Source organism: Rattus norvegicus, chromosome 16, assembly GCF_036323735.1.
Source record: "Rattus norvegicus strain BN/NHsdMcwi chromosome 16, GRCr8, whole genome shotgun sequence".
Lineage (NCBI taxonomy): Eukaryota > Metazoa > Chordata > Mammalia > Rodentia > Muridae > Rattus > Rattus norvegicus.
This window is the reverse complement of record NC_086034.1, coordinates 27,997,577-28,021,974: the sequence shown is the minus strand read 5'-3', so window position 1 is coordinate 28,021,974 and position 24,398 is coordinate 27,997,577. Positions and strand designations below refer to the sequence as shown.

Sequence of the window (24,398 nt, the reverse complement as noted above, 5' to 3'; positions counted from 1 at the left end):
GGGGGCTCTACCTAGGACATCACATTACTGGGGAAATTGGGGACCCCTTTCAGGGTTCTTAGTCATGTCAATAAAATAATTTGAGATCAGACTCAAAAAGAAGTTCCAGGTCAATTTTATTAGACTTTAATCAACAACATGGCAGGCAAGCCGGAATCACGGCAGCTGCCAGAAGGGAGAGAATGAGCAAGTTGGAGAGCCATGTAAACTTGTTCAGCAATGGGTGTCAGCCAAAGCAGCCGCATGTCAGAGGGCTTCAGAGTAAGTGAAGAGAGCCCAAGGGTGAGAGAAAACAAGTTCAGAACCATATTGGGGGATTGGGGGTAGGGGGGTGAGGCCAAAAAAAAAAAAAAAAAAAATCCACTTTTCTGAGAGGTGGGCCAAATTAACAGAGAGCTTCATGGCAATTCAATAGTAACTGTACCTGGGCCTGAGTTTCTGGGGGAAAAAATATACATTTTCTCATGAAAGTGATAATTAATCCTCCTATCTCTTTAGCATCAGTTAAAAGTGAGTTGGCCTAAGGGTAGTCCTTTACCCAGATGATGGACCACTCAACTAGATTAACTCTGTGTCTTGGGTAACTTGGCCAGGAGCAGATAGCATTCTTTTGACCATGAAGAAATAGATTTCCCTTAGTAGGCCTCAAGAATAGTTAAGAATAAATATACATTAGCCAATAGAAACAACAAAGTTCCAGAAGCCACTTTAACGTTTAAAGAGTGTGAAGAGTGGGTGCACCCACATCCCGCTGCGCTAGCGCCTATGCTGCACTGCTGTCAGGTCCGATGGGGTGCATTCCTCACCAAACTCTCACTGCCTGCAGCCTGGGGAGAGGCTTCCAGGCTGGGAAAAGTGAAGTCTGTAGCTTTGTCAAAGAACTCTTTAGGACAATCACAGCACAGCTTGACTAATTAAAAAGAAAAAAAACAAAAAACAAAAAACAAAAAACAAAAAACCAAACCCACCACATTCACCCAATATGTGTCTGCTTTCCTAGGGTCACCTCAAGTGTTTACAATGAATTTGTTTGCATATTCATATATACACACACCACAGATTCCAGCAGGTTCCCAAGTCACATTATCTAAAGAGTAATTTACCACAATCTTATTAAAGAATAGACTTATAGAAAGAGTTGTCTTGTGCAATTACATGAAAGAGTTAAGGCAAGATTCGGGGTCTCAGAGAAAACAATACGGAGTAGGGTCTGCTTGCCTGTGAACAGAGTCGGGCTGTTTAATACCCAGATCCCATAGCGGAGGACTCAGCAGGCTAGCAACGATGCAATGAGAAACCTTGAAAAGTAACAAATAATTATCTTAAGTTAAGAAAGGAACAGTGGGAAACAGTGAGCTCACTCTGCAGAACCGACAGTCCCATGACTTCTGGAATACACACGTGCCAACAGCCTTTCGACTGGTACTCTCCGACAGCCATCTGCTCCCTGGGAATACACATGAAAGATCACCAAGTGCCGCTACCTGGGCTGATATTTCAGAGATGGAGTTACTTACTTTCGCACTGTTATAATCCAAATTTCTACCTGGGGGGAAACTAAAAGTACACTGACTCAGTTTCAAGGAGGACTTCCTGCATGGTGACAGACTTGACTAGACCTTCAAAGGCAGGTACAACCTTCAAAGACCTGCCTAGGGACAGCCAGGCCCACCTCAGGAATGCTCTACAACCTTCAGCACAACACCAGAAGGTAGAGACTGAGGGCTCAAAGCATGAGACTATGGGGGACATTTAAAATGCAAACCATAACATCCTGCCTCTGTCCATCTCAAAATGAATTCAGTTAACATTATGGACCCTGAATAGTCCCAACACTGTTCAAAAGTCCAAATTTTCTTCGGAGAATCAAGCCAAATTTGGGTTTGATTCTCTGTAAAATCAAAACCAAGTGACTTCCAATACACAATGGCACAGAGTAAAATGCTACCCTAGCCTGGAGCCCATCAGTGCAATCCTAAGGCAGTGTTTGGCCTCTAGGGCAGGTGGTGGCTATGGGTTTGGCAGGACTTTCCCGTCGGAGAACCACATTCGCTCACAGGAACTCAGTCAGCACTGTTCACCTCTTCTACCCAGCCTCCCTTCCACAGCCCTGGGATTATGGGAACATGCCACAGTCCCTTCCTTACTATGGGTGTGGGGAAAGACACAGGCGCTCTGTAGCACTTCGCTGACCTTCATCTTCCTTACTCCTATTTTTTCTCACTTCCCCCTTCTAGAAAATTCAGGTTAAATGGCCACTGAAGATTACTGCTATGTTCAACAGGTTTTAACTGTGACTATGCCTGAGGTTTATGTATTAGAAAACTGCCCCTCTCCCATATGCTGATGTTCAGAGGTAAGAGAACTTAAGACCTTCCCGTTTGCTGGCCTCCTATCTTGCCTGCTGCAACCCCCTCCCATATGTTTCCATCTCTCTGTTGTTGGCCATGATGTGATACAGACAGAGAAGCCTCATCAGAACTGCACTGGCTTATTATTTAGACTCTCAGCTAAGTTCCCAGTATCGGGATTTAGCTATAATGAAAAGCAGATTGATACAATCTCTATTTTAAAAGGAACTTAGAGAAGATTCTTAAAAACCCTACAACTATTTTGAAAACTGTGAATACTTATTTAAAAGTAAGTTCAATAGCAAATTCTTCAATACAGATAATTACAAACTTTATTTGTGTGTGCACACGCGTACTTCCCATAGTGTGCATGTAGACATTAGAAGAAAACTTGTTCTGTCTAATCCATGGATTCTCAGAAACAAACTTTGACAATCAGGCTTGGCTGCAAGCCCCCTCTTGCTGAGCCATCTCAGCAGCCCACACAGAAATGATATCTGCTATAGTCAGAGAGTAGGACATGAGGCATCTCATGTACGTCAATGAGGGCTGTCAGGCACTGCAGTCATTTCTTCATCCGTGTCACTTGATTCACTTGCTGGTTCCAGTTTTCCATCTGTAGCATCTCCAGTTTCCCCTGTTAGGTCTAATTCTCCTAAATCCTTTTCTATATTTAAAATATTTTTCTGTTTGCGCTTCTTAGGAACCGCATCATTAGCACACAGTTTCCTCATTTTGATGTTTGGCAATTTCTTCAGATCAAAATCCCATTCCCTAGAAAAGATGAGATAGTGCTGAGGGTGGCAACACAAAGCCAAGGTGGTGACTGCCAGCTCTGCCAGCTACACAGAGCAGTCTTCCAACAGCTTTCACATGCATGAGAAAAAAGCCTGAAGACTTGCTCTTTATTGCTACAGCAGTATTTCTTACCTTACAGAATCCTACATAATCTAAACTTAAAAAGTAGAAATGCATTGAAAAACCCCTCAGGGAACCTCGATGATCACTGCTCCCAAACCCCATGGGACAGAGAGCTCACCACCCAGACAGGTGGGCACTCCTGAGTCTGCAGAGCAGGAGAGACCACCAATACTGCCCACATCCCTGGCCCAAGAGGAAACTGTATAGGGCCTCTGGAAACCGGAAGAGAGGGGCACTGGAGCGGCAGGTCACCCAAGGCGCAGACACCGCCCGGACCTGAAAGGACTGATCAACAGTTCTCTGCACCCAAGTCCTGTGGGAGGGAGAGCTAAACCTTCAGAGGGGCAGACATTCCTGGGAAGCCAGAAGAGTCTACACTCTGCCCAAATTTCTGACTCCAGAGGAAAACACCTAACTCCATCTGGGACCCTGGTGCTTGGGGGCTCCAGGAAAAGGCTGCGCAGGCTGTCCTGGTTGGCGCCTTCAAGGAGAGCTCAAAAGCAGCCGCCCCCTCCCGCCCCCAAGAGCAACTCCAGCCACGGGACCACAGGTAAGACCAACTGCTCTGCTCCAAGTAACCTTCCTGGTGAACTCAGTCCCACAGGAACAGCTGAAGACTAGTAGGAAGGAAAGACTACATGCCCGAAAGCAGAACACTCTGTTCCCTCAACTGGCTGAAAGAAAACAGGAAAACAGGTCTACAGCATTCCTGACACACAGGCCTATAGGACAGTCTAGTCACTGTCAGAAAGAGCAAAACAAGGTAACACCAGAGACAACCTGATAGCAAGAGGCAAGACAGGAACCAACAGGCAATAGAAACCAAGACTACATGGCATCATCAGAGCCCAATTCTCCCACCAAAGGAAACACTGAATATCCAAACACACCAGAAAAGCAAAATCTAGATTTAAAATCACATTTGATCATGATGCTGGAGGATTTCAAGAAAGACATGAAGAACTCCCTTAGAGAAACGGAGGAAAACAAATAAACAAGTAGAAGCCTATAGAGAGGAATCACAAAAATCCCTGAAAGAATTCCAGGAAAACATAATCAAACAGGTGAAGGAATTAAAAGTGGAAATAGAAGCAATAAAGAAAGCACACATGGAAACAACCCTGGATATAGAAAACCAAAGGAAGAGACAAGGAGCCGCAGATACAAGCATCACCAACAAAATACAAAAGATAGAAGAGAGAATCTCAGGAGCAAAAGATTCCATAGAAATCATCGACATAACTGTCAAAGATAATGTAAAACAGAAAAAGCTACTGGTCCAAAACATACAGGAAATCCAGGACTCAATGAGAAGATCAAACCTGAGGATAACAGGTATACAAGAGAGTGATGACACCCAGCCAAAAGGACCAGTAAATATCTTCAACAAAATCATAGAAGAAAACTTCCCTAACCTAAAGAGATACCCATAAGCATACAAGAAGCCTACAGAACTCCAAATAGATTGGACCAGAAAAGAAAATACTCCCGTCACATAATAGTCAAAACACCAAATACACAAAATAAAGAAAGAATATTAAAAGCAGTAAGGGAAAAAGGTCAAGTAACATATAAAGGCAGACCTATCAGAATCACACCAGACTTCTCACCAGAGACTATGAAAGCCAGAAGATCCTGGACAGATGTCATACAGACGCTAAGAGAACACAAATGCCAGCCCAGGTTACTGTATCCTGCAAAACTCTCAATTAACATAGATGGAGAAAACAAGATATTCCATGACAAAACCAAATTTACACAATATCTTTCTACAAATCCAGTGCTACAAAGGATAATAAATGGTAAAGCCCAACATAAGGAGGCAAGCTACAACCTAGAAAAAGCAAGAAACTAATCGTCTTGGCAACAAAAAAAAAAAAAAAAAAAAAAAAGAGAAGAAAAGCACACAAACATAATCTCAAATCCAAATATGAATATAGCAGGAAGCAATAATCACTATTTCTTAATATCTCTCAACATCAATGGTCTCAATTCTCCAATAAAAAGACATAGATTAATAAACTGGATACACAATGAGGACCCTGCATTCTGCTGCCTACAGGAGACACACCTCAGAGACAAAGACAAAAACTACGTCAGAGTGAAAGGCTGGAAAACAACTTTCCAAGCAAATGGTCTGAAGAAGCAAGCTGGAGTAGCTATTCTAATAACGAATAAAATCAATTTTCAACTAAAAGTCATCAAAAAAGTATAAGGAAGGACACTTCACATTCATCAAAGGAAAAATCCACCAAGATGAACTCTCAATCCTAAATATCTATGCCCCAAATACAAGGGCACCTACATACGTAAAAGAAACCTTACTAAAGCTCAAAACACATATTGCACCTCACACAATAATAGTGGGAGATTTCAACACCCCACTCTCATCAATGGACAGATCATGGAAGCAGAAATTAAACAGAGACATAGACAGACTAAGAGAACTCATGAACCAAATGGACTTAACAGATATTTATAGAACATTTTATCCTAAAAAAAAAAAAGGATATACCTTCTTCTCACACCTCATGGTACTTTCTCCGAAATTGACCATATAATCGGTCATAAAACAAACAGGCCTCAATAGATACAGAAAGATAGAAATAATCCCATTCGTCCTATCAGACCACCACGGCCTAAAGCTGGTCTTCAATAACAATAAGGGAAGAACGCCCACATATACATGGAAGTTGAACAATGCTCTACTCAATGAAAACCTGGTCAAGGAATAAATTAAAGAAAGAAATTAAAGACTTCTTAGAATTTAATGAAAATGAAGGTACAACATAGCCAAACTTATGGGACACAATGAAAGCTGTGCTAAGAGGAAAACTCATAGCTCTGAGTGCCTGCAGAAAGAAACAGGAGAGAGCATATATCACCAGCTTGACAGCACACCTAGAAGCTCTAGAACAAAAAGAAGCAAATACACCCAGGAGGAGTAGAAGGCAGGAAATAATCAAACTCAGAGCTGAAATCAACGAAGTAGAAAAAAAAAAAGGACCATACAAAGAATCAACAGAACCAAAAGTTGGTTCTTTGAGAAAGTCAACAAGAGAGATAAACCCTTAGCCATAATAACGAGAGGACAGAGAGAGTGTGTCCAAATTAACAAAATCAGAAATGAAAAGGGAGACATAACTACCGAATCAGAGTAAATTCAAAAAATCATCAGATCCTACTACAAAAGCCTATATTCAACAAAACTTGAAAATCTGCAGGAAATGGACAATTTCCTAGACAGATACCAGGTAGAGATAAACCATTTAAACAACCCCATAACTCCTAACGAAATAGAAGCAGTCATTAAAGGTCTGCCAACCAAAAAGAGCCCAGGTCCAGACGGGTTTAGTGCAGAATTCTATCAAACCTTCTTAGAAGACCTCATACCAATATTATCCAAACTATTCCACAAAATTGAAACAGATGGAGCACTACCGAATTCCTTCTATGAAGCCACAATTACTCTTACACCTAAACCACACAAAGACACAACAAAGAAAGAGAACTTCAAACAAAATTCCCTTATGAATATCGACGTAAAAATACTCAATAAAATTCTGGCAAACCGAATCCAAGAGCACATCAAAACAATCACCCACCATGATCAAGTAGGCTTCATCCCAGGCATGCAGGGATGGTTTAATATATGGAAAACCATCAACGTAATCTATTATATAAACAAACTGAAAGAACAAAACCACATGATCATTTCATTAGATGCTGAGAAAGCATTTGACAAAATTCAACACCCCTTCATGATAAAAGTCCTGGAAAGAATAGGAATGCAAGGCCCACACTTAAACATAGTAAAAGCCATATACAGCAAACCAGTAGCTAATATTAAACTAAATGAAGAGAAACGTGAAACAATCCCACTAAAATCAGAGACTAGAGAAGGCTGCCCACTCTCTCCCTACTTATTCAATATAGTTCTTGAAGTTCTAGCCAGAGCAATCAGACAACAAAAGGAGATCAAGGGGATACAGATTGGAAAAGAAGAAATCAAAATATCACTATTTGAAGATGATATGATAGTATATTTAAGTGATCCCAAAAGTTCCAACGAGAACTACTAAACCTGATAAACACCTTCAGCAAAGTGGCTGGGTATAAAATTAACTCAAATAAATCAGTAGCCTTCCTCTTCACGAAAGAGAAACAAGCCGAGAAAGAAATTAGGGAAACGACACCCTTCATAATAGTCCCAAATAATAAAAAATACCTCGGTGTGACTTTAACCAAGCAAATAAAAGATCTGTATGATAAGAACTTCAAGCCTCTGAAGAAAGAAATTGAAGAAGACCTCAGAAGATGGAAAGATCTCCCATGCTCATGGATTGGCAGGATTAATAAAGCTGGCCATTTTACCAAAAGCGATCTACAGATTCAATGCAATCCCCATCAAAATACCAATCCAATGATTCAGAGAGTTAGACAGAACAATTTGCAAATTCATCTGGAATAACAAAAAAACCCAGGATAGCTAAAACTATCTTCAACAATAAAAGGACTTCAGGAGGAATCACTATCCCTGAACTCAAGCAGTATTACAGAGCAATAGTGATAAAAACTGCATGGTATTGGTACAGAGACAGACAGATAGACCAGTGGAATAGAATTGAAGACCCAGAAATGAACCCACACACTTATAGTCACTTGATTTTTGACAAAGGAGCCAAAACCATTAAATGGAAAAAAGATAGCATTTTCAGCAAATGGTGCTGGTTCAACTGGAGGTCAAAATGTAGAAGAATGCACATCGATCCATGCTTTTATCACCCTGTACAAAGCTTAAGTCCAAGTGGATCAAGGACCTCCACATCAAACCAGATACATTCAAACTAATAGCAGAAAAAGTGGGGAAGCAACTCGAACATATGGGCACTGGAGAAAATTTCCTGAACAAAACACCAATGGCCTATGCTCTAAGATCAAGAATCGACAAATGGGATCTTATAAAACTGCAAAGCTTCTGTAAGGCAAAGGACACTGTGGTTAGGACAAAACGGCAACCCACAGATTGGGAAAACATCTTTACCAATCCTATAACTGATAGAGGGCTCATATCCAAAATATACAATGAACTCAAGAAGTTAGACTGTAGGGAGACAAATAACCCTATTAAAAGATGGGGTTCAGAGGTAAACAAAGAATTCACAGGTGAGGAATGCCGAATGGCTGAGAAACACCTAAAGAAATGTTCAACATCTTTAGTCATAAGGGAAATGCAAATCAAAAGAACCCTGAGATTTTACCTCATAGCAGTGAGAATGGCTAAGATCAAAAACTCAGTTGACAGCAAATGCTGGCGAGGATGCGGAGAAAGAGGAACACTCCTCCATTGTCGGTGGGATTGCAGACTGGTAAAACCATTCTGGAAATCAGTCTGGAGGTTCCTCAGAAAATTGGACATTGAACTGCCTGAGGATCCAGCTATACCTCTCTTGGGCATATACCCACACGATGCCCCAACATATAACAAAGACACGTGCTCCACTATGTTCATAGCAGCATTATTTATAATAGCCAGAAGCTGGAAAGAACCCAAATGCCCTTCAACAGAGGAATGGATACAGAAAATGTGGTACATCTACACAATGGAATATTACTCAGCTATCAAATCAATGACTTTATGAAATTCATAGGCAAATGAATGGAACTGGAAAATATCATCCTGAGTGAAGTAATCCAATCATGAAAAACACACATGTTATGCACTCACTGATAAGTGGACATTAGCCCAAATACTTGAATTACCCTAGATGCACAGAACACATGAATCTCAAGAAGGATGACCAAAATGTGAATGCTTCACTTCTTCTTTAAAAGGGGAACAAGAATACCCTTGGGAGGTAATAGGGAGGCAAAGTTTAGAACAGAGGCAGAAGGAACACCCATTCAGAGCGTGCCCCACATGTGGCCCATACATATACAGCCACCCAATTAGACAAGATGGATGAAGCAAAGAAGTGCAGACCGACAGGAACCGGATGTAGATCGCTCCTGAGAGACACAGCCAGAATACAGCAAATACAGAGGCGAATGCCAGCAGCAATCCAACCAGAGCTTCCAGGGACTAAGCCACTACCTAAAGACTATACATGGACTGACCCTGGACTCTGACCTCATAGGTAGCAATGAATATCCTAGTAAGAGCACCAGTGGAAGGGGAAGCCCTGGGTCCTGCTAAGACTGAACCCCCAGTGAACTAGACTGTTGGGGGGAGGGGGACAATGGGGGGAGGATTGGGAGGGGAAGCCCACATAGAAAGGGAGGGGAGGGGTTAGGGGGATGTTGGCCAGGAATCCGGGAATCGGAATAACAATGGAAATGTTAATAACAAATACTTAAGTTAATAAAGATAAAAACAAACCAAAAAAAAAAAAAAATACCCAAAAAACAAAAAACAAACCACCTGAGACTCTGTGTAGTTTACTTCCACTAAATATTCTCCTAGATCAAGCTACATTGCCTCAAGACCCTCACAAGTTAGAATTATATCACGACTAGCAAACCTCTAAAATGAATTAGAGGACATTCTTTTCAAACACTGCTGCTAAATCATTATGAAAAAAAATTCCCATTTTCGTCCCTATTTGTATGACAACTCTGTTTTCAATTATCTCACTTGAGAAGTCTGGAGACCATGTCAAGAAGTGATCACTATCCAGCAGAGCTGGCGGGTCTCAATTTCTTTGGAAGAAGCAGGATACACACTGCTTTAAAAGCAATGAACACATTTTGTTTCCATTATGCCTGGATTTAATTTTATCCAATTTCAATTCAGAAAAAATTCAGACTCCCCATCATGTTTTAGTAAAAACCAAAATTATTAATGAAAAGCATTTTCTAATACACAGAATCTGTACTTGAAAAATAAAAATCTGACTTTCTACAGCTCAGTGGTTACCAGGGTAGACTCACAGAGCCCTGGACCAAAGATTCTCAAGGACAAAACTCTGGCCCTGGAATTGGTTTCTATTCATCTGTTCCAGTTACTTTATCATTAAGAAATACAAATTAGCGTCAGGGGAGAACAGAAACATCTCTAACATATTATAAGGGATTTTTAAACCATTCTGGAAAAGAAAAAGAGCCGAGTCACCAGCATCGGCTGAGAGCAGACTGCAGACAGACACCAGCGCACCCACAGGGGAGAGTACTAGCACAGCGCTCTGCTCACTTGTTGTTCATGTCCACCCTCAGGAGGTCCATGCACTGTGCCTTCCACATGTGACTCTGAGGGATGCAGATACTCACCGGAAAGTGTTCAGAGCATTAGAGTCTACGATGTCTGGGATCTCTGAGAAAGAAGACAATTGATATCCATCAGGCATTTTCTTTCTAACTTTAGCTCTTATAGTTTCACTCTTACCTTACAACAAGGCAGCTGACGTTAATAAAAACAATTTAAATATAGGCATAAATGTGCCCGTGTCTATGTATGTCACGTATGTGCGAGTGCCTGTGGCATCCAGAAGGTTGGGTTCCCCTAAAGGTGGAGTTCCAGGAATTTATGCACCACCTGAAATGGCAGTAAGAACTGCTAAGCCATCTCTCTAGTCCCAAGAAAAACATCTTCAGAGCACTGCAACAGTTAACATAAAATCTACACTTGGAAAGAGCAGAGCTCAGTGTACAGGGATAACATAAGAATTCTGTTACACAGAAAGTATTAGCAGACTTGTGAAATGAATCAGCATATTCAAACAGCAAGTGCGGATATTTTTTATTTTGTAGTGCTATGAAAGACAAGTTATTAAATACTTACCTTATGTCAAATTGGTAGAATTTACCGGATTTCAAAGATTATTTAACATGAAAAAAAATCACATTACTCAAAATATGAAAAATTTAAAAAGAATTTTAATCATGAGGACCTCAAAAAAGTTCAATACAATTTAAATTACCCTGTATCCTGCATAGAAGCACAGAGATTGCCTTTAAGTCTCAGATATGGACTTTTACAGCAGTAATGAAATTTTTAAAAATGGGACTTTTAAACTTGGATTGAATGCATTTTTTCATTAGAAGATGGCCATTAGAATTGAGAGACAGGGAGGAAGGCATATTTAATGATGTGTTTGGGTGTCAAACTGGCAAAGAGAGGAACTGTGGTCCTTAGTCTCCAGTGTCAACTTGGTGAGCTCTAGCAACACCTGGGAGATGGCATAGGAATGCTCTGGGGAATCATTTGATCAGGTTAATTGAGGTATAAAGACCCGTCCTACATATTGAGTAGTGGCTAGGCTGGGTTGAGTTGTTGTACCATCCTGTACCCCCCAACGCCAACTCCCACCCTGCAATAAAACGAGAGAACTTAGCACCAGCATCCATTGTGGATACAATGTGAGATAGCTCCTACAGCTGTAATGTCATCACTGCAACAAGCTTAAGCTTTGAGCCAAAGCAAGCCCCTCCTCCCTTATGGAGCTGTTGCCAGGGAGGGTTTGTTATCATAGTGATAGGAAAGGAAAGCACAACATCTTATATTCACTGAAGGCAGGCAAGTGTAAGTGAACATCACAGGAGCAGCAGAGCCTCTCCACTAGAGTGGGTAGTGTCAGGTGTCTGCGTTAATTCTCGACTTTTTAAACCAGACAAACATATCCTCTATTTTATTTAAATGTTTTGAGACAGGAGCTCTCCATATAGCCCAGTTTGCCTAGAACTATGCAGACCAAGCTGGCCAGGAACTCAAAGAGATCTACCTGCCTCTCCCTCCAAGGGCTGGGATGAAGGGTGTGCACCACCATGCCTGGCTTCTATTGTGTTTAAATTTCGGAGTCCTCTTTGTTATCCAGTGGGCTCCAGGAACCAAGAGTGAATGTGTCTAGTTCCAAAAATGGGCTTTCCTTTTTTAGCTTAAGAAACACACTTTAACAGTGAAGAGGGAGTTCAGACACTTCCAGGAAGATCCAGAGAAGTTCTTTTAGCACCTTGTATGTTCGTGCTCTTTATACAAGAACTTGAATTTTAATTTTACTATCATATATTTTACCTCCTATTTTGATTTAACCTCAACACCAAACCAACCCTACAGGGACCAAGCAAGCAACACGAATGAAGACAGTGACATGACAAACTTTGAAGGGAAGCTGGATGTAGTGTGTGCTAGGAAGTGACTTGGTCACAGTAGATGGCTATCAACTGTCACAAGAAAACAAAACTGATAATATTCTATACATGAAGAAAAGGAAACTAAAAGATCGAGATAGACCGGTAAAACGAAACCTTGAAATTCAGTATAAATCAGAATCGATTTTGAAAAGGCAAAGCGAATTTGAGAGTACACACCAAAGCCGTAGCCTTCATACTGCTGCCGCTCCCGCTCCATGGTCTGCTTGATGACAGCCTCCCGGGAATGGTGCCGCCTCCCCTGTCTGTCCTTGATGCTGTTGTGTAACTCAATCTGCTCCAGCTCACTGCTGAACCGATCCAAGTACCTGCAAAATACCAACATGATCTGACTTACAGTACCTGCATAAGTGGGCTTGCATGAATTCATTTAAAATGTAGTGCCCAGATGTCCCTGTCCTTTGAATAGTGACATCCTCAAATCCTTCATTCCCTTAGCCTTCTCAATCACTTTCCTGAATAATCCAAGTGTTTAACTTCAGTGAAAAAAACCACAGCATGTTGTCTGCTGAACTGAGGACCTCATACTGAACCACCTACTCAATTTTGTCTTTAGACCACACCATCTTAACCTTAACAGACATTCCCATGAGCCCTTCCTCCTGCCCCAGTACACCCTCTCCATCTCTTGAGCTCCCCACCTCAGGACATAGGATGACATTCTAAGTGAGGCATCCAGGCCTCTCTCCCTATTCTATACTAAGTCCTACCTCCTAACGTCGCTGCATGCTAGCTTGTCATCAAGCTCCTACTAGCCACACAGAGAACAGTGGTTCCATTGGCCTCCTACCACATCCTCCAGCAATGGCACCCCTTCTCAGGCTGCGGTCTGAAAGCATGATGAGAACATGTGCTCCTAGAAAGTCGCCCCAGAGCTTCCTGTGTCATTCCATGGTCACCAAATGCTGCCATGACCCCTTGTCCCTTACAGTGCCTGTTATACTAGCCTCTGAGCTTGCTATTCCAATCACATGAAATGTTTGGTGAGATTTTACAGCTGTCAGCCCCCTCTCACCCCTGGGCCTCTTAGATGCCATTCTCAGTCTGAAGATTATTTCAAACTACCTTACCTGAGTGTGCTAGTACCCAGAGGGGCCAGGGCATAACCCTTTCCAGGAAGCCTTCCCTACCCCAGGAAACAAAACAAACAAACAAAAACAAAACAAAACAAAATCTGCTCATATTCAAACCCAGATCCATCTCTTAAGAACTATGCTAGAATTCTCTTTTGTGATTCTTCGTTCACAATATGCCCTATACTTACCTTTCAATTAATTCACAGGCATCTTTCTTTGAATATCTCGATTTTTTTGTATCCAGATGACTGTGAAACCACTGAAGTTTGTCACCTATGAAGAAGGACCAAAGATCAGCACTACTGCACACTACACATGAAATTAAGTAGCCTAGAAGGAGCATTACAAACATATGTCTAAGACAGTTGCCAGGTACCATGAAAAGAGAAAACCTAGATATGACAATAAAACTTATTAGCAATAAATCTGACCCACAGAAAGACAGAAACAAAGAGGGAGAGGCAGAAAGGAAGGGAGAGAAAAGAGAAAGAGGAAAAAGAGTGAAGGGGAGGGACATTGTACTAGTGACAAGACTGAACATGTGTGTGCTCATATTGCTAACCAAGAACCTTCCCTCTGCTCTGTAAGACTTAAGCCATTGTTGTAGGCTGCTGCTAGGCTGCTCCAGAAGGCCCACACCTTAAATGTTTGTTCTCTAGCACCTGGTACACTAAGAGATGACGACCCTTTGAGAGGTGAGGACTACAGGCACCCTTATGTCATTGAGGAAGGGGGTGCTGGAACTCTAGGGCCTCCGATCTGCCTCTGTTCTGTGGCCGGTATCAAGTTAGCAGCTGCCCTAGCTCACACCCTCCCCAGTGCTTTCTGCACTGCTATCAGTCCTGAAGCAACATGACCAGCTTCATGGCCTGAACCCCTCAACTATAGCAAACATTTTCCCTCAGGTATGTGCTGTAGGAAGCTAGCCCGGACACACCCTTCATAACCAGAGCTGCCAGACAGGAGGAAGCCTGAGGCAGGGTGAAGCCTGAGCCAGGCACACGGATGTGCAGGTGCATAGGAATGAAGTCTCTCCAAAGCTGAGCTGTATGGAGAGCCAGCAGTCTACTCTGGAAGTCAGATGCTTAGCTCTACTTCATCTGTGTGTATTTTATACTTTTTCTTTTAGGTAAGTCTGGTTAAAAACAAAAAATCTGATAAAAAATAATAAAGAGAGAAAACGGTTTAGAGCAAAAACCTCCCTACATTGTCGTCAGGATTTTAAGCACTCAGACCCACTTACCAATAAGGTTGAGACGCAAGGCCCTCTCCGTCTTCAATCTTGAACCAAAAGGTGCATAGAAATTAGATATTTTCCAAAGCAGGGGCTTAGAAATCTGTCAAAAATATCGCAAAGAAAAACTTCCCAGAGAACTCTGACATTCTTTCACATGTAATAAAACTAAATAAATAAACCTTAGTAACAAAGATACACAGAATGCCACAATTATCTTCAAAATCAGTACAAGTTGTCACGAGGATGTTGCTTCTGCATGTCAGCATCTCCAGGAAAGCCTGGAGACAGTCAGTCCTGTTCATGCAAACAGAGGCCTGACTGGGTTATGAGTGTTTGCTGCAGTAGCAGCACCAGGAAGAGACCCAGAAATGCTCAGTCCAGTCCCTCAGCAGACCAGAGTGGAAAACCCTGTCTAATAAGCACCATGGTGCATCTCATGTCAAAGGTTTGTGAAATAGACAGATGGGCAATGGGAAGCATTGCACTGTTCAGATGTAGTAAATCGTGCTAAAAGGAAGGCAAGAATGCTCAGTGGTTAATGAACAGCTGAAAACTGAAAGCCACTTTAAGACAGCACTGCCATCACACACATCGTTACTTAAAGAAAAGAAAGGAAGAAAGAAAGGAAGAAAGAAAGAAAGAAAGAAAGAAAGAAAGAAAGAAAGAAAGAAAGAAAGAAAGAGAGGAAGAAAGAGAGAAAGAAAGGAAGGAAAAGAAAATGTGACTATGTCACCACTGTCTCTCTTGAAAACATCTAAAATCAATGTAAAACAGGCAGGCTTTATTAGGTAAGGCTTTAGGTCTTAGGCAAGATATCCAGATACAACAAAAGTGTGTGAGCTTCCACCAGCCACTACGGGCATGCCTCTTACACTCACTGGAACAGCAAAGCTAGTCCAGAATAACAGAAATTCTTTCTCTTTGGTCAGTATCTCCCCCCTCAGCCCCTCTCCTCCACTCTCGTAAGGAACCGTGTGCAGAAAACAGAGCAAGGGTTAGGAATCTGTTAGAAACACCTTACGGTTTTTGGTTACACTTTTCCTTTTTCGGATCTGTGGCAGAAATCTCTCCAACCCTGCCCAATTCTCAGACGGTAGGCAATCTAGGCTGCTTGGCCCTTGGCTACTCTTTCTTTCCCATCTACAGCACTCATTCAATGATCTAGTCTCCTGGCCCCAATCCACCCAACCCACAAATATTAACAGCTCCCTAAGCCGTGACATCGCCAGCCTGTCTTAGAACACTCATTCCCAGATATCCATATTCCACAGTTCCTTTGCTATATCGATACATGGCACAGCTGAGACTCTTTCCTCAGTGTTCTCCTTCCCACCATTTCTCAGCTCCACTCAAATGTTAACTGACTTCATAAAGTTGTCTTCTGTGACTCCCATAAACTAGAACCTCTCCTCTCCTTTCCTCTAACCTGTATTAATTTTTCTTCACTACACTCACCACGAACTGCTACTTCAACTTTATGTTTTAGGTCAGCTCTGTGAGACTAGAGGCCTTTTATACCTTGGTGCAAGAACTAATGGAAAAAAAGCAAAAGAGGAAGTAGAAATTGAGGAACATACACCTAATAAGTAGATACATGACGGAGCTTTCCCCAGTGCAGGACACTAATGGGACTGGACACTTACCTTTCCTTCTTGTCTTGTTTGTGAGACTCCCTTGTAATCTGAGCTGCTTTTCTACTGTACGGATGGATGACTTTTTTTTCCCGTCCTACCATTTTTGCTTTCAGTCCTTTAGGCTAAAAGACAGGACACATGTTGTCAGAGACATTAGGTAACTCTAGTCACAAAATGCTCCTCTGAAGATACACTAAGCTAGAGATGTCACAATAGAAATCAGGACACAGGCCAAACATTTTCTAATTCCAACAGTCTTCTGTTTCCCTATGATCATAACAGAAACGACCTATTCAGAAAGCTCTATTGGCAGTAGACCAACAGAAATCAACACAGGGAAGCAACAGCTCAGTGATTCAGCCGTGCCAATTTAAAGTAGTTCTGAGAATACAAGGAGGAGATTCATGGCTGGAAATGCTGGCTGGAATACAGGATGTCTCTAAGGTTCAAGAACACAGAACTGTAGCAAGTATTTCACTGTGGCACATGGAAGAGAATGGGACAATGGTACACGCACAATCAAAGTTGACCAAACTTGGCTGGTTCCAACCAATGCCCTATGAACAATAGAAGCCACTTCAAAATCAGCACACCTAAAAGCATTTCCCCACCTGAGCCTCACTAGTTAGGCATTCAGAATTCATCCCTCAAAGGCATTATATTTAAGGTCATAAAAAAACAAACAAACAAAAAAAAACTATGCAATCCTGTATTTTGCTATCTATATTACTTAAGAGTCAAATTTGACTTTCTATACTAGAAACCCAAAATAAAAATGGCTTAACCTAAATAGTTTCGTCTCTCCTAGCTCACCTAAGGAGACAGGTGCCCTCCACCCTGTTAACCCATAACCTCCCGGACAGTCTGCGATGGCTCTAGCCGTAAGTGGAAAAGAAAAACTCAGGAAAGTTGTCTCACACCCTTTGCCCATGTTGTACTGACCAAAACTTACAGTTACATAAAATAAATGAGTACATATAATTTTTAATCTGAGGAAAAATGGCTATTAGTCAAGTCCAAGTAGTTCTTGAAGCTTTTCAAACCTGTCATTTACCTTCATTCAACCCACATAATCAGGCATAGGCTGCTTTGTTGGTACACTCTGTTAGATTTACAAAGAAATCACAAAATTTCTCTGTCTCTAGTGCTAATTCAGTATAGAGCGTCTTTCCCTATTGAAAGAGATCAGCTTGGTCCTATGCTTTAGCACAGAAAACAGTCTATTCCAATTCTCTTCTCCAGCATCCCTTCCCTCTCCTTCACACAGCTCCTTCTCCCCATTCCTACTGAAGCTCAAAAGCATCAGCCCATAATGCACCACTCCCTAACTTGAGACTACACTTGTTATTTCTTTAATCCTTTCCTTCCCTTCTCTTTTGATAGACAAGGCTCAAAAACAATCCCCCCAAAACTTTTCCAGGTAACTAAAATGTCCATCAGTTCCTCATTCACACAATTCTCTTAATCACTGCTCGTTTTTGCATAAACCTGATAAAAGAACAAACATTCAAGTCTGAAACCCATCTGAGGTTGTCTATGTATAAAAAAATAAAACAGTAAGAACACACACACACGCACGAAAGCACGCGCGCGCGGAGGGCAGAGGGGCAAATGAGAAAAGAGATTAAACATCAAACATTATACACTATGGTGGAAGAAGAGAACAGACTCCCACTCATTGTCATCCAATAGCCACACGCACATAAAATCAATTATAAACATAAATTCCGATGCTGTGAATGAGTTCTTTATATTGCTATACATAAATCGTTTAGAACACTCTTAAGTAACTACTGTCTTAAAATACAAAGCTGCATCATTGCCCGGTAGGAATGGGAGTTGTAGAGGCAGGACTAAGGTCAGAATAGGCCACGAAGGGCTGTGGAACGATGCACCTCGTGGGTGACTGTGCCCAGGGCAGAGGTGGGTGGGTCCAGAAAGTAGACCTAAGTCCCTCAGGAAAACGAGAACCGGGAGAAGCGGACAACGCCACCTAAAGCGAGTTGAGAAAGCGCGAGAGCACTTCTATCCCCGGGCAGGCACCCATAGCTCTGCACCGCCCCGTGCAGTCACTACAAGTCCCGGCGTCTCTGGGGTCCGAACTTGTACTTCCCGTCCACCCGACCAGAGCCTCCCGGAGAACCTAAAGGGCCGCCCACCATGGCGATGTCCTGGCCACCGAGGCCCCGCGATATCCAGATGCGACAATTTCACAGAGAGCAGCTGCAGTTGCTCCCAAGTGTGCTCCTTTCCAAACACACGTGGGTCCTGGGGGAAACAGATAGGAGCGGACCGGAAGGGGAGGGGCTGGTGCTTTCTCTAAAGCGTCCCCAGAAACTGAAAGGCAGTATTTTTCCGCCCGCTTTGGTTTTTAGAGTCCTGGTATACTAGTCCAGAGAAGCCTCGTTTGTCTGTCTTCTCCTGTTTCTGACTGAAATGTCGACTTTGAGCATCTGCCAGGAGTCAGCTCTCCAGGGGCGAGCACCTTGTTAAGAGATAGCGACACCGTATCTAGAGGTGCCTCTCTCCCAGCGTGGTGGAAAAGCCGCCTTCTCCTTTCCTTGGATTTTCTCTACCTTATTTTTTTTTCCCTGCACAAAAAGCCTGTCTTTCCAGCCTACTTGTTCTGTTTTTTTTTTTAGCATGGTAAAATTGCATAGAAAATCTTAACCAGTAATTATTAATCAAAGTACATTGAAGGTACTTTGACAATTTCTCTGCTTTTTTCTATAATTCCTATCGGTAGTGGAAATAAAGAAGCTAGTATTTCAAATACTATTATGATATATATTATACCATGGACTAACTGGGTTTAACATACACAAAGAAAGGGGAGGAGATGAAGGAGGAGAAGGAGAAGAAGGGAAAAGAGGAAAGGAGTATGGGAAGTGTTAGGAAAGGGATACAGGAGAAGGGAGGGGGGATGACAATGAATGGATTCCTTGTACCCTATCAGACTACTCTGAAATAAAACTAGAAACCAATAGCACGAGAGACTACAGGATTTAACACAAATACTTGGGCACGTAACGATACAATTTTAAATGTACAGTGGGTCGCTGAAGAAATCACGGAGAAAATTAAATTCCTAGAAACAAATGAAAATCATAGGCATTCTAAAGCATCCTAAGGGGAAAGTAAGTATTTACAATAAAACAAAATCAGTTTCCTGGTAAACTAATAATTCATCTTAAGGTTTTAGAAAAATGAGTCACTCCAAAACCCAGTAGCTGGATAAATAAGTAAATAGATCATGATTAAAGCGGAACTTAATGAAATAGAGACCAATGAACCCTCAAAACATAAAAATAGCCAAAACACCTGGCTTCATTAAAGGATAAAAAGATTGATAAACCCCCAGCCAAACTAGCAAAAAGAATGCAGAAGAAATCCAAAATTAATAAAAGTAAAGATGAAAGTGGGAGTTACAACAACAGACACCAGTAAAATTTGAGAATCATTATGGAACACTTCGAAATTTTTATTCCAAAATGCTAATAAACATCAAAGGATTTGACGTACTTCTAAACTTGTATAAATATACCAAGATCCCTGAAAATATATAGTACACTAAATGTGTACATTACATGTAATAAGATTAAAACAGTAATTAAAAGTCTCACCCAAGCTAAAGTCCAGGGTCAAATGGACTCATGGCTGAATTCTACCAAGCTTTTAAGAAAATCCTGATACTAAACTTCTTAAATCATTTCTCAAAATCGAAAATGAAAAAGTACTGAATTCATTCTATAAAACTAGTATTATCTTGAATAAACTCAGATAAAGATATAGCAGATATAGACTTAATTTTCCTGATGAACCAAGCTGCAAAAAATTGTGACCAAAATAATTGCAAACCAAATACAGTTAAAATACATTACATAATCAAGATGTATTGAAAATACATAATATAATTCAAAGTATATTATGATTATCATACACAAATTACCAAGTACACAAATTAATGGCTGTAATACACTATACAAATACACTAAAAGACAGACATAATGTTGCTGGCTTTCAGACCCAGGCCATGCAGCTGAGGTACCTATTTAACAAAGTAAAGCACACCTGTCCATCAGGTTCTCCTCTCAGTCCCTACCTGTTACAGGGTATGGTTGGCATATCCTGCCCTCTGCCCTTAACCTTTCAGCTCAGGGGCTAGCCTGTTCTTCCTCCACAAGCTCTCCCTATATAATCCGGACATTTTAGTCTCTTCCCCCACCCCGCCCCACTCCACCCAACCCCAACCACCTATCTCCTCTCTCCCTCTCTAGCATTTCCTTTCTCCCTGCCTGCGCATGCTCTATCTTTCTTTCTCTTCCCCCTCGTTTCTGTCCCCATCGTGACTTCCCTGCCTTCACTCCTTCAGTCAGTGAATCCGCCAGAGAGCTGTTTCCAACAAACCTTCCTTTATATACTTTAATTTGACTTGAATTGACTTGTTTCATGGGCGGAGAAAAACTTATCAAATATGATCACAAAAAAAAGGCATTTAGCAAAGTTCAATGATGAAATTGATAAAAAAGAATGATAAAAATTCAGTGGTAAAAATTATTTTTTAAGAAGTCTCTAGAACTTTAATAGTAAAAATCATAGAGAAATTAGGAACAGATTCAACATATCTCAAAATGATAAAGGATATAATACAACAAACATGTTAGCAACACTTTAGTATGGGGAAGTTGTCCTGTGTCTGCTCCACCTCAGGGCTCAGCCTCTCAGGGAGGCAGGACACTATAAGTTGACTGCACTTACCCCCATGCCACCCAGCGTTGTTACGGGGCAGGCATTGGGCCACAGGGCAGCCCCAGGACACTGCCTGGAGTCTGGGAAAGTGCAATCTGAGGCACAGGACACAGTCAGAGCTGGCTCAAGGGTTCCCAGGCCTGCAAGGAGGCTGGGGTCTTCGGGTTCTTAGGCTCTTGGACACCCATGCACTGCTGGGAGCCACGGAAGAGCTGAGAACGGAGTGGAGGCTGCGGGCTGGATCTAGCCTGAGGCCTAGGAGAAAAGAGGGGAGCTCCAGCTGGTCCTTTGGGGAGAGTCTTTGGCTTGACTGAGGTGGTGACTTGAGCTTGGTTTGGTAGTGGAGGCTGAGAGCACAGGGAGGCCTTCTATGGGAGATTAGACAGGTGGCTCTGTAGAAGAAGGCCTTCTCCATGGTTCCTCATGGCGGATTCCGAAGAAAAGAGACAGTCCATGATTTTAAGACATTTATTGTCATGGCAGAAAGTGGATGAGTAAAACCATACCCCACTCTTCAGGGTGGGCCCGAGATTAAATACTTTTGCAGGGAGGAATGTCTGGAAGGAAAGTTTATTGGCTAAGCCTCCAGGCCTTTTGGTACCTCATTAAAATGGAGATCTGTTTTGAGCCTACATGGCCTGTGGTCACTCCTCTACCTGTGGAAGGGTTTGGAATTACCCTTACGTGACTGATGGCCACAAATCTACAGAGGGCCTTCAGCTAGTGACAAGGGCCTGGTGCCCGGGAGTCAGGTGAAATGTCTACTGTTCCTTCAGGGTCACCAGGGTTTCAAGCTTTAGCTCAAGTGGAAACCAGGATGCCTCTCATGGCCCAACAGCCCCCCCCCCTTACTTATTTTAGAAAATGAGGCATTATTGGAGTGATGGTGTCATTTGGAGTGAAAACTTTGGGTGAGGTGGAAGTATCAAAAGAAAACACTACGCAGGCCAGATGGGTAGCACATCTAAGCCAAAGGGGTAAGGAGGGGTGAGGGAAGGAGACGTCGGTTGGGAAGACAAGGGATTATTGAATCAATTAAATATTCTGTGGGTTGTACAGTTTGTGAACATATTAATACTGTTTTTCTTTTCTTTTTTTTTCAGAGCTGGGGACCGAACCCAGGGCCTTGCACTTGCTAGGCAAGTGCTCTACCGCTGAGCTAAATCCCCAACCCCTTTAATACTGTTTTTAAACAACATTTGATTAATTTAGATAGACATCATGTTTTCCTTACTATCATGTAACTTTTCCCAAGCTCAGTAGCCATTTGGCTTTGGCAAGAGTCTGTAGCTGGAAGGTCCCAAGTCTGTCCTCTGTGGATCTCAGTGTGTCGGGAGTCTTCAGTCAGATGAGGAATCTGGAGGAAGGCAGCTTTGTTGTCCCAGGCAGGTCTGAGGAGATTGTGTTCAGCTGGATCTGTGGGAGCAGCTCTGTAGATAAACCTGTAGGGTGATCACAACAGAAGAACAGAACCCCGGCAGGCAGATGTCTGCACAAGGTGGCTAGCCTGTGTTAAGCCTGTAATGGTTTGTCTGGGAGCACATCATGTCTGCTGTTATGGTCCTAGAATACCAAGAGCGTTTGAGGAATTTAGTCCTGGAAGGCATCCTTTAAGTCTGTCTTAAATGGCTGAAGAAGAAGCTGTCATGGTAATTATGTATCTGGGATAAGCAGTAACAGTTTGTCTGTAAAAGGAAATGTTAATTAAGGATTGAATGAGGATTATTAGCATAGTTGGTTTGAGCTGTGGAAGTGGATTAGATGACTTTTGTATCTTAAAAGAAATCTTAAACAAATTGAAAAAAATTGAACATAAGTCATGAATGCTAGGGAGAAAACATACATTTAAATAAAGAAGCATGAAAATTTTGGGTTGAGAAGCACTGACATTGTCTTAGGTGTTCCTGTTAGAGAGAATAAGCATTTAAACAAAGCCTGAAAATTTTTAGGTTTCCGGTGTATTTTTCCATTGTCTTTGGCCGGCCTAGGCTCCAGGAGTGGGGGTGGGGGTGTTCTGGGAGAGGGACAGGGAAGGGCCTGCTCTGAGGAGCTGAGGCTGTGTGCTCTAAGCAGACAGGTTCCCTTGTTTTCCCCGCTTGTTTTTGTTTGTTTGTTTGTTTGTTTGTTTGTTTGTTTGTTTGCTTCTTGACTGGTATATCCTAAATCTAGAGCAGAAGGAGAAAAAAGGCCAACTTGGAAGAAAAGCTCAAAGGAAGAAGCATAGAGTCTTGATAGCACAGGCAGGTCTGAAGAAGTGAGGGGCAATTTCTACAGTAGCTGTATTTCTAGGCCCAGTGGCAGCAACCCACTGGCCAATAGGAGAGGGCTAGGGAGGCTCTAGCTTGAGAGTTCCAGCAGCAGCCATCTGAATCTTAACTTTGTTAGCTTTGTAGGAGCTCTCGATGTGAGACTTGGGGAAGGTCAGACAGTGGAGGCTAGTGGCCACCTAAATAGAGCTTGTTAAGTCTAAAATAAGATTTGAAGAATGTAGTCAAGAGTCAAAAGGGGGGAGGAAAGCTGGCCAGGAACACATGGGGAGAAGGGGGAAGATCAGAGGAAGGCTTAGTGTTTTGAACCAAGCTAGGGTTACTCACAGTCTTTGAGTTCTGATGTGAGTCTCTGTGGGTCACCAGCGGGGGGAGGGGGGTAAACTTTAGCTGGGTTTGTCACATGTTGTCAGTGCCAGCATTTCTCGAACATTTGGAATAAGACAAGGATGTCCATTGTCTAGAACAAGACAAGGATGCCCCTTGTTGGCCCTTATTCAGTACCATGCTTGAAGACTTAACTAGAGCAATAAGACAAGAAGAAGTTACAAACTATAAAAACAGTAAAGAAAAAGTCAAATTACCTGTATTGACAGATTATATTATCTGTAGCTAAAAGATCTTATAAACTCTAACAGAAAACTCTTAGATGTAGTACACAATTCCAGTAAACTTGCAGGATACAAAACTGGCATATAAAAAAAGTCACAGTATTGCATCTCACTGGGGTAAATTTAGGAAAATATTCCATTCATAATAGCTTCCAAAAATATAAAGTACTTCAGAACAACCTTAACCAAGGAGGTGAAAGATCTCTACATGGACAGCTTCAAGACACTGAAAAGAAGAAACAAAAGAGAGAGATATGTAAAGACTTTCCATACTTCTGTGTTGACCGAAACACAGCACAGATCATAACAGCCAGAGCAGAACTAGCAGGAAAGAACATGACTAACCCCAGACTCCAGCGCAGTGCTATTGTGATAAAGAGAATATGGTACTGGCACAAAGACAGAGAT

At 42.0% G+C, this 24,398-nt stretch overlaps 1 protein-coding gene across 2 annotated transcripts; it reads right to left on the bottom strand.

The window, feature by feature from the left end:
* Positions 1–99: 99 nt before the first annotated feature.
* Positions 100–18,973, bottom strand: Tma16 (translation machinery associated 16 homolog). Of its 2 annotated transcripts, none has more exons than XM_017600038.3 (7): positions 18,357–18,973; positions 16,373–16,485; positions 14,736–14,773; positions 13,681–13,765; positions 12,576–12,724; positions 10,539–10,581; positions 100–3,125 (listed from the first exon to the last, which is right to left on the bottom strand). In XM_017600038.3, the coding sequence occupies exons 2-7, from the start codon at positions 16,462–16,464 to the stop codon at positions 2,891–2,893; spliced, it is 642 nt and encodes a 213-aa protein (XP_017455527.1). In that variant the 5' UTR covers positions 16,465–16,485; positions 18,357–18,973; the 3' UTR covers positions 100–2,890. The 2 variants fall into 2 exon arrangements, with proteins under 2 accessions (XP_017455527.1, NP_001162573.1); NM_001169102.1 differs by having other exon boundaries at positions 2,666–3,125; positions 18,523–18,570.
* Between the last annotated feature and the right edge of the window lie 5,425 nt (positions 18,974–24,398).

Excerpts from the sequence above, each read along its gene's own strand:
- Tma16 (NM_001169102.1), bottom strand. Across the intron at positions 14,774-16,372 it reads AAACAAGACAAGAAGGAAAG|ATTGAAGACGGAGAGGGCCT; the intron begins GTAAGTGTCCAG and ends TTTTGGTTCAAG. Across the intron at positions 10,582-12,575 it reads GTATGAAGGCTACGGCTTTG|AGATCCCAGACATCGTAGAC; the intron begins GTGTGTACTCTC and ends CTTCTTTCTCAG.